General features: G+C 33.9%; 1 protein-coding gene across 1 annotated transcript in view; it reads left to right on the top strand.

Annotated features, from left to right (window-relative positions):
* Nucleotides 1-8,237, top strand: part of LOC111404541 (protein DETOXIFICATION 24-like) — a 21,708-nt gene extending 13,471 nt beyond the window's left edge. The window contains exons 5-9 of the mRNA XM_023033333.1: nt 729-1,270; nt 1,530-1,616; nt 1,692-1,748; nt 1,850-2,088; nt 8,035-8,237. Coding sequence (XP_022889101.1) covers nt 729-1,270; nt 1,530-1,616; nt 1,692-1,748; nt 1,850-2,088; nt 8,035-8,237 — 1,128 coding nt within the window. The remainder of the gene's footprint in view (nt 1-728; nt 1,271-1,529; nt 1,617-1,691; nt 1,749-1,849; nt 2,089-8,034) is intronic.
* Nucleotides 8,238-10,821: the final 2,584 nt, after the last annotated feature.

The following is a 10,821-nucleotide window of genomic DNA, read 5'->3' on the forward strand; positions in this document are numbered from 1 at the left end:
GGGGGGGGGGGGGGGGGGGGGGGGGAGGAAAGAGAACATTACCTTTTTCCCCCAAAAAGTATGTGTTATGGTTTTGGCCAATGAAGTTTTTCTTGAATTTTGAAATGATTTAGAAACAACAATAAATGACCAACTTAATATTAGGGTAATTAAAATTAATTTCAGCTACAAAGAATATATGGAGTCTAAATAGGGTATATAGTATTTTCCAAAATATTAACCATATTACAAAGTAATACTTGGATTATAAAAATCCCATGGTAAATCTTGAATATTTATTTCATAATGATGTAGATACGAAAATTTCCGCTCTCATGAAGTGTATTAATTTTTGAGTAATGTTCTCTAGCCCACTAGTGTTCCCAATCAATCTATGTGACAACATGTATAACATTACACCAGTACAGAGATAATATGTGTGGCATTAAATGACATATTCTTTTAAATAAATGTAGATATGGTGCATTTTATTGGATTTATCATATGTTACAAAGCACCAATGTTGTTAGGTAGCATTATTCTTAGTTTTAAGAATAGTTGCATTCGCGGTCCCAAATCAGCATTGCTACAAATGAAAAATTAGGGTAAATCCGCAATAATTTGAAAGGTTTGTGATCGTGATTGCCATCATCTCTCAGTTTTTATAAGATTGACAAGGTTTCGATTTAAACACTTAAGTTTTTACTCTTTTCTTCTTCATTTACTTCATATAGTACTTATTTTTGCAGTTAGGAATGTCAAGCGCAACTGAAACTCTATGCGGGCAAGCATTTGGAGCGAAACAATACCATATGATGGGCATTTTCTTGCAAAGATCATGGCTAGTGGATCTTATCACATTAACAATCTTACTACCTGTTTTTATCTTAGCAACACCAATCTTTAAACTACTTGGCGAGGAAGAAGCTATTGCAAAATCTGCTGGATATATTTCTTTGTGGTTCATCCCATTTGTTTACAGTCTCTTTTTCTCTTTAACGATCCAAATGTATCTACAAGCACAACAAAAGAACATAGTAATTGCATGGCTATCCACTATGCAATTTGTAATCCACATTCCCTTGTCTTGGCTTTTTGTCTACAAACTGAATTGGGGAGTTTCTGGCGCTATGGGAGCACTCTGCATATCTTCGTGGTCTTTGGTCGTTGGAGAATTTGTATACATCTTTGGCGGTTGGTGCCCCAAGACATGGAAGGGATTCACTACAGCTGCATTCAAGGATGTGTTGCCAGTGGTGAAACTTTCAATATCTTCTGGTGGTATGGTTTGGTAAATTCTTTTTCTGATAATTGTTCGGACATATTTGATTATACTTACTACTATGAATCATTTCCAAAATATTTACAGAGGTACGTACACTTGCCGAAAATATTGAAGATTAAAAAAAATGCTAAAATCGTGTCCATCGTACTATCAAATACTACCTACTAAACATGCACATATATATTTAAGCATCAGTCATAAAATCATTAAGAAATTGCTTTTATCGTGTCATCTTCACTTGTTAATAGCTTTCATTGTTTTGCAGCTTAGAGTTATGGTACACTGCCATTCTGGTATTACTAGCAGGATACATGCAAAATGCAAAGGTTTACATATCTGCCTTTTCTATTTGGTAAGATTACATTACAATCTTTTCTCATGTTTTGCTACATTATGGAGATATCTACTAATTAAACTAATTTTGCAGCCTTAATATCACTGCATGGGAATTAATGATTAGCTTTGGCATGATGGGTGCTGCATGGTATATATCAGTTTTTCTCTTTATATTATGGTACAAGTCCTATTTCTTGTTGCAATTCTATTTTGTAATTGACAATTACTTATTGTTCACTGTATAAACAGCGTTCGTGTGGCAAATGAGCTTGGGAGAGGAGATGCGAAGGCTGTAAAATTTTCTATTAAAGTCCTAACTAGTACTTCAATATCAATAGGGCCACTCTTTTGGATTCTTTGCTTGGTATTTGGCAATAAAATCGGGTACTTGTTCACGAATGATGAAGAGGTTGCAAGCAGTGTTACTGATCTTTCTATACTGCTAGCTTTTTCTGTGTTGCTCAATAGCATCTTTCCTATATTTTCTGGTAAGTCATCTATTCTTCTGATTAATTAATTAATTTATTATTTAATTTTTTGTTCCTTTTTCGTACCACCAAAATGTGGAGTCAAATCATAGTTGTAGCGATAAACACGCCTATCGATCAATTAACAACACAAAATTAGTTAACCACTCAATAGATAATGGAAATTAATCAATGCAAATCAAGAATAAAGCTTCCCTATCAAACTCCAATGGATTGGCACCAAAAGTAGATGGATCGATCAAGAGCCGAAAATCACACAGCAACTCCCGACAAATTGGGCCAAGATTACCCACTCAAATGGATGACAAAGAAATACTCAAAACTCGGCCAGAAGGACCATGCATGGACGGTCGAACAGGGGCAAAACGGGACAACAACAGGGGGTGAAAAAAAGCACGGACAGAGGCACAAAAACGGTGCCCAAGTTGCTGGTAAAGGGCAGTAGTAAAGAGCAACAAAGTAGGCAGCCAAAAAGGTTAAAGAGACAAAGGCAGTCACAAAGAGAGAGGCTAGGAGTCTCGAGAATATTGCCAAAGTAGAAGTGGTGTGTTGTGTCTAACACACAAAGGAGATAAACCAATATATATGTAATATAATAGGTAAGTAACACGTTGAGCCCGCTGAGTGGTCTTGGTCCTTCTTTGTAACTTGGGCTACCAATTGTGATTTTTGACCCAACGGCCCTTATATGCATTCAATTTTAAATTATTCATCATTACCCTAAAGTTTATTTGTTATCAAAATATCCAACAAACCTCCACCTTGATGTCAAATATACATGTAAAAAGAAAAATAAGTTTAATAGTAGTACCATGTGATTTCAATCAAAATTGAATCGTTTAGAAATGTGAGACAACCTCTAAACTTTACTAGGAAGGCACCCTAGTGCCCATGTCTGTAGGGTTATAGCAAGAGTGCACTTTCTCAAGTTTTATCAAATCTTAAGATACTATCTCTCTAGTAAAATGCGCCCTAACATTAATGTGTTTATTGTGTTCATGAAACACGGGATTCCTTTTAAATGGAAGGCAAATTGACTATTAGAGTATACTCTCACATTATCTCTTAAAGCACCCAGTTCATTAAGCAAACCTCTAAACCACAAGGCTTCTTTAATAGCTTTGGTGGCAACAATATACTTAGATTTGGTAATGGATAGAGCAACAATATATTGGAGTTGAGACTTCCAACTCACACAAGAGTCTTACTAAGTAAACACATAAGAAAAAGTAGACTACCTATTATCTCTATCATTGTTAGCATCCGTCAACCCTTTAAGTTTCACACCCTCCATAGTAGACTTATAAACAAACCTCTCATTCAAAGTACTCTTTAAATACGTAATCAACCATTTTAATACTTCCCAATGTTTGGGACCAGGATTACACATGCACCTACTTAACACATTCATAGTGAAAGTGAAATCAGATTTAATATAGACCATGAGGTACATAGTAGAATCAATAACGTTAGAGTAAGGCACCTTACTCATAAAATCATTTTCTTCTTTATTTGTAGGTGATTGGTCCTTAGACAATATAAATGGTATTTAAGAGGCACAAAAGCAGGTTTGCAATCAAGCAAGTCAAATTTCTTCAAAATTTTAAGCACGTAAGCAGTTTGATATACAAATAAGCGAGAATTTGACCTATCCTTGTTAATCTCCATACTAAGGATCCTCCTAGCATTTCCTAGATCTTTCATGTCATTTTTTTTACTCAACTTAATTTTAATCTAGCTTACCACAATCATATTAAGTCCAATTAATAACATGTCGTCCCATAGAGTAACAAATACTTGCACTCTTTATTAGTATTGTGGTGTTGGTAATAGAAGAATGATCAAACTCACTCCTGTTGAAACCACTAGATAACACATAGGAATTAAACTTTCTATAACATTGCCGTGGAGACTTTTTTAGCTCATAGAGAAATTTCGATAAAAATACACACAATCGGGTTTATACTTACTTTCAAAACCTTTGGGCTGATTAAAAAAAAAATCTTTTCATTGATATCACCATGCAAAAATGCAATTTTGAAATCAGATTGTTTAAGTTCCCAGTCATAGTAAGCAACGAAAGCAAGCATAACTCTAATAGTTGTGTACTTAACAATTGGCAAATAGATCTAATTATAATCTATCTCTTCCTTCTATGTATAATACTTGGCTACTAACCTAGCCTTATATATCTCATAGGTTTACTCTCAATAGTTTGTTATTTTATCTTACCGACCCACTTGCATCCAATTATGGATTTAAATTAGGTCTAAGAACTAAATCCCAAGTTTGATTCTTCATAAGAAAACTCATCTCTTCTCTCATGGCACTTTGCCATTCCTCACTTTTTTCACTCCTCATAGTCTCTTCATAGGTATTTCGCTCCTTATCAACTAGTTTCTGGTAACTAATGTAGGCTATGACCTAGTCAAACATCCTCTAGATTTCCTTATCTAGTCTCTTCTCTCTATCTCTAGTTGATTGATAGTCAGCTAGAATGTTTTACTCAATAAGATTGTTATTAACAACTTTCTCATCGTCTTCTAACTCTATATTCTATTGATTTTGTGCGTTACTTTCCACCTTGCTCGGGGTAGTAGGGATGTAAACACTCACTCACTCCGCCGTAATTAGGGACTCTTCCTCTGTAGTCTCTATCGGTTCTTCACTCTCCATGAAAAGCATCTCAGATGAGCTTTTATTAAAGTAGCGGCTATATGTTTTGTCTCGACTTATGATTATTCTCACACCCTTGTGGCTTCTATCTCACAACCTATATCCCTTAACACCTTCAGGATAATCTAAGAAGACACATTTTTTGGCTCTAGGTTCTAGTTTTCCCTCACTTAGATGAAAGAAAACAGTACAACCAAAGGTCCTAAGCATAACATAATCAGTACACTTACCACAATAAATCTCGTACAGAGTATCACCAATTCAAGATAGTGAAAAGGAGCATATTAGTCTGATAGCATGTAGTCATAACATCTTCAACCTAAAAAGACTTAAGCGCATCAAAACTTAACATCATACATCTAACTTTATCTAGTGCGATTCATCCTTTCAGTAACACCGTTTTGCTGGAGAGTGTAAGGTGTAGTCCTATATCTAGTGATGACATGTTTATTATATAAATTATCAAATTCTGTATTACAAAATTCGAGACCATTATTGGTATGCAAATATTTCACCTTTTATGTGTTCTCCACCTTAACTTTTCAATTTCAAAAATCACAAAAGTTTTAGATTTATATTTTAGCAAATAAATCCACAGACGTTTGGAAAATTTGTCAATAATAGATTGTAAATATGTCTTACAACCAAAAGTGAGAATGCTCTCCAAACCCCACAAATTAGTATGAATGTATTCCAACACTTTAGATGTATTGAATGTGCTAGATGCAAATGACATCTTACGATGTTTACGAAGTACATAATGATTGCAAAATAGCATGTCGACACCCAATCTTAATGAAACACTCCCTTATCAATAAGGAACTTAAGTACCTTAACACTAATGTCAGCTAATCTATTGTGCCACTTCTATGTGTGATCAATGTCAATGATGTGAAATTTAAACCACCCATCACCTTAGTACGCGTGATATAGGTACAATTGTTCCTAATAGCCTTAAAGGCTGTAAGTGCCCTTTAAATATTTTTAGTATTCCATCACGAAGTGCACCAGTGAAACTCGTGCTCTCCAACTCCCTCGCAATTAGATTCTTACCTATACATAGAATGTACCAACTTCCTTTTTTGTGTGCATAAAACCACTACCAAATCTGATAGTCACACTACCACACTAGTGATCTTATATGCGACTCCATCATGTAAACCTACCCAGGATTATCTCTCAGGACAATAATATTTATCTCATTGGGTTCACCGTCCTTCTAATTTCTCAACATTTTTTTTTCCTTTATGAAACTCATTTATGAAATTGTCTTAGTTTTTCGCGATTGTAACATTTCGTCTGCTTTGTCTTCTCTTCTTACTTAGATCTACCTCTTTTCTTTTTCTTACCACCACTGTTTTGCCTCTTTCCACTACTAAAATGGATCTACCCCTCATTTTGTCAATCTTTCTTTCTTTTCTCTCTTTTATGTCAACTTTGATTCCTCTTCTTACCCTTTAAGGAATCGATGACTATACTGAATGTAAGGGTCTTCCTTCCATAATTGATTGCATTCTTGACTTCCTTATAGCATTCAAGAGAATAATAGCTTTATATTCATCAGAAACCTTTTCACCACAATTTGTAATGTCTTGAACTAATTTATTGAAAATGTCAAGATTGTCATCTAAATATTTTGAGTGATTAATTTTGAAACTGAAAGAACTTTCAGGAAAGATAAGTTTGTTTGACATTGATTGAGTCAAATAAAGCTTTTTAGGCTTTTTCTAAAGTTTTTTTTACAGAATCATGTTTACCAATTTTTCGTAAATCAGAATCAGATAAGTGCAAAATAATAGCGGCATAAACGAGTTCGTGAAACTCCTTTCTCTGATCCTCAATCACAGTTGCGTAAAAAGTATTATCAAAGAATTTTGAAACCTTTTGTTGTACTTAAGTCTCTTTCATCTTTTGTTGCCAAATAGAAAAATCACATTTACCGTTAACGACACCAAGTCAAAATGGTGAACAAACATCTTAATAGATAACACAAATAGCACATAAAATAACATTCATAGAGACAGTCACACAAAAAGTCCTAGAGGTCACAAATATACGCCGATCTAAATTCTCAGAATTTTCATAAGATTAGTGATCTCATTCTCAAGAGAATTGTCATGCAGATAAGGTTAAAGGTTACAATTTTAATCACAAACAGCTCAGGAACAATATGGAATTACACAAAGTCAATAAAGTCACAAAAAACGACAATATCACAATTTAGATAAATAGTCTTAAAATATTAGCATCACACAATACCACAATCATATTGATCACCTTATACGATGACTTGCTATTGTAGAAATTTAAAGAATTTTAGACTTATTTGTGTTCATAACTATGAGAGATACAAAATTAAATAAGGATTCAAATATTTATTACAAAACTAACAGACCTACGCTTCAATTGCACCATAAACACACATTCAATTTATTGCAAATAAATTCTAGCACAGAGATTGAAAAATAAACCACTACAGGAGCCTAAAACGAGGCTCTACTACCTGTTTGTAATGTAAAACACGCCTATCAATCAATTATCCACACGAAGTTAGTTAACTATTCAATAGAAAATGGAACTTAATCAAAGCATATCAAGGATAAAGCTTCCCTAGCTCCAATGGATTGGCACTAAAAGTTGATGGATCTAGGCTCAGATCAAGAGCAAAAAATTACACAGCAACACCACACAAATTGGACAAAGATCACCTACTTAAATGGACAACAAAGGAATACCCAAAACTCGGCTAGACGGGCCTTGCATGGAGGCAGTCGAATAGGGCCGAAACGGGACAAGAACAGGGAGTAAAAACACACACGGATGGAGGCAAAAAATCGGTGCCCAAATTGTCAATAAAGGGTGGCAATAAGGATTGACAAAGGTGTAACTCACAAAGTTGGGAGAGACAAAGGCAATTAAGAAGAGAGAGGGCAAGAGAGGAGCATCGAGAGTCTCAAGAGTATTGCCAAAGGAGAAGCCAAGTGTGTAACACACAAAGGAGACACACCTATATATATATATATAGCTGGTCAAGTAATGGATTGAGTAGGTAATAGGTTGAGCCCGTTGAGTGATCTAGGTCCTTCTTTGTAACTTGGGCTACCAAGTGTGATTTTCGACCCAAAAGCGCTTATGTGCATTCAATCGTAAGTATTCAATGAAAATCCATCCCGATTATTCAGCGTCGCCTGAGGTTTATTTGATATCAAAATATCTAGCAATAGTGCTTTAACATTTTCTTTACTTATTTTGTTACTTGTTTGATATTAGGGATTGCAATTGGAGCAGGTTTACAAACAACTGTTGCAATTATTAATGTTGTTTGCTTCTACATAATTGGAATACCAATTGGAGCTTTACTTGGATATCTGACTCATCTTCAAGTTAAGGTAATATCTTGCTTTTCCATTTTTGGTAAAAAGGAAAGAATTATTCAAAAGATTCTTCATTTGCATCTCAATATCTTACATTAGAGGAATATAAAAACCCTTGAAATCATGTCTGAATTTTCATTTGCAAATAATATACCGTATTCATTACACTAGATTCATTGGGATTGTACACAACAAATCGAAAAATCTTATTAGATATCCTTAATCCTACTGACATGTTTGGCATGGAAAATTGTGCAACAATGATGGTATTAAAGATCCAAATTTGTCCTTTATACTCTAGGACATTACCCACACCAAACATGTCCATACACTCATGTCGATACAACAATTCAAACAGAGTTCTTGTAGCATTTTTCATAAAATTATAGAAATTAATAATGAATTCACAGGGCATATGGATCGGGATGCTGTGTGGGGTGGTCGCTGAGACAGCTGCGTTAAGCTTCATGACATGAAGAATAAATTGGGATCAACAGGTAAATTTGGGGGGAAAAAATTTAAATAATAGAAGTGAATAAACATGTTTAACAATTTTTTTGTCAAATAATTTTATTACAGGTATTTAAAGCTTCATTGCGCCTTCAAAAGTGGTACTTAAAGTCTTCTGATGAATTTAATCTGATGTCTGGCCATGCTTGAAGAACAAAGATCTCTAATTTCTACCAAATTTTTGTACCAAAACTTGTTGTTTAATGTTTACTAGCTAAGAACATGTTCATTGCTCGTTCTTTGTGGCAATATTACATTTTTTTAATATATATATTTTTTATGTGGAACATCATAGCATCCTTGTCGAAAGTAAACAGCCCCTCTTTGGTCGTATGTGTTGGAAAAAAATAATTAGTTGAAGTAATGTTCAAAACTATAAAATGCAGAAATATAAAACTTATCGTCCGATCGAGTCTCGTGACAGCACGATATCCTAAAGTGAAATTGCCCGTCGATAATTGCTGCGACCTCCGTGGACAATCACTCCCAGGATACAACGATCGTAAACCACTTATGCAGCAATCACGAATGATTTTTTCAGAACTTTCAATTGTACTCCAAAATATATGTAAAAATTCGAGTATAGGAAATTCAGAATATGAAAATGAAGGATTGATACAAGAGGATTTTTCTATTTTCTTTTTGTGTGTATTTTTCCCAAAACGAAATATGGATTTATATAGGTAAGATGGAAGTAACAATCTCCACCATGATCATAGATTAATTTAAAATTTTAATGATTGAGTAGTGGGTATTTTAATGACTGTTAGTGGGTTGTTACAAAAACAAACAGTCGAAAAAATCATTTATTTCTCTCCAATCAAGACATTTTAATATCTGCGTGGAGAGTGACTCGAACCCCTGACGTCCCGCACAGAAGCCACATTTCCCACCACTTTGGCACTTTATCTAATTTAATTATTTCTTTCACATTTTATGTTTATACCATAAATATATAACAGTATGTTAGTTCCGTCTATATAATTTTTTTTCTTAGTTTTGTTTCACCTTTCATCAACAATTAATTGGGCATACTTACTGTCGTTTCAAAGTTTGTACTCTTTTTGATGCATTAATGTGGTAGTTTTTTTATTGCCTCCTAAGTCAAATAACCAACTATCATATCTATGTCACGTAGGGCGACCATTAATAGTCTTCACTATGGATAACAATATTCTTTGTTTTTTCTTAACTCATAAAACATGTATGTAAACATAGAATATGCAAGCTATAACTATAATAATTGTAAATGATAGATGAATGTCATAGATACCAATAAATCGTACCTGAAATTTGAAGCATGATTAGAGCCGAGGGCGAAAGAGTCCTACATGCTCAAACAGTAATACTATGACATAGGAAGGATCCAGTTGTTAACGTAAAACATATAAAATTTATTCTAGTGAGGTAGAAACGTAAATAGTTTCAGAATATATCAATTAACATGACTTAAAAGAAAAGATATAGTTCATGTTTGGCTTAGCATGAAAATCAACCTACTAGTTTTATATTTCATAAATTTGTTGGTCAACATTAAAAATAAATAAATTATTCATCTATCTGCCTTTACAAGTAAAAAAGGTGACATACCCAAATATGCTTGGAATAAAATTAGGTTAAAAATAAGTTTGACTTTCTTTTAATATTAACCCAAATATGCTCATAGCAGGTAGTCTGGGGAGGGGTTGGCATTTTTTTTTTTTTTTTTTTTAATTCCAAGGAATAATACTAGGATCTCATCAGGAAGTTAGTAGGAGGTCGGAAATCCTGCTGTAACCACATATAAATATAGACTATAGCCATCTTGTTTGTCTAATATTAAACAGATTTCAGAACCCCAGAATAAATTATTTATGAGAATGCACTTAGCTATATATTTGAGCCCTTATTTTGACACATAATTGTGCTGAACAACATGCAAGTTTTAAATTTGATATTTTCCTCCTTTTATAATGAGTTTTTTTTAACAGTTTTTGAGATAAGAGAGATTGAAGAGATCCAAAAAAGAGTGCAGTAATGGATAAAATATGTGCGACTGGTATAAAAATATCTTCAATTATGCTACATTGCTAGAGGAGTTTGATAGAAAGGTTGACATATAGGGTTATGAACTTATAATGCGATGATCGAGTCGATTCCATGATTATAAGTTCATTCCTGCCAAAGAGAGTGG

This window comes from Olea europaea, chromosome 11 (assembly GCF_002742605.1).
Source record: "Olea europaea var. sylvestris chromosome 11, O_europaea_v1, whole genome shotgun sequence".
Classification (NCBI taxonomy): domain Eukaryota; kingdom Viridiplantae; phylum Streptophyta; class Magnoliopsida; order Lamiales; family Oleaceae; genus Olea; species Olea europaea.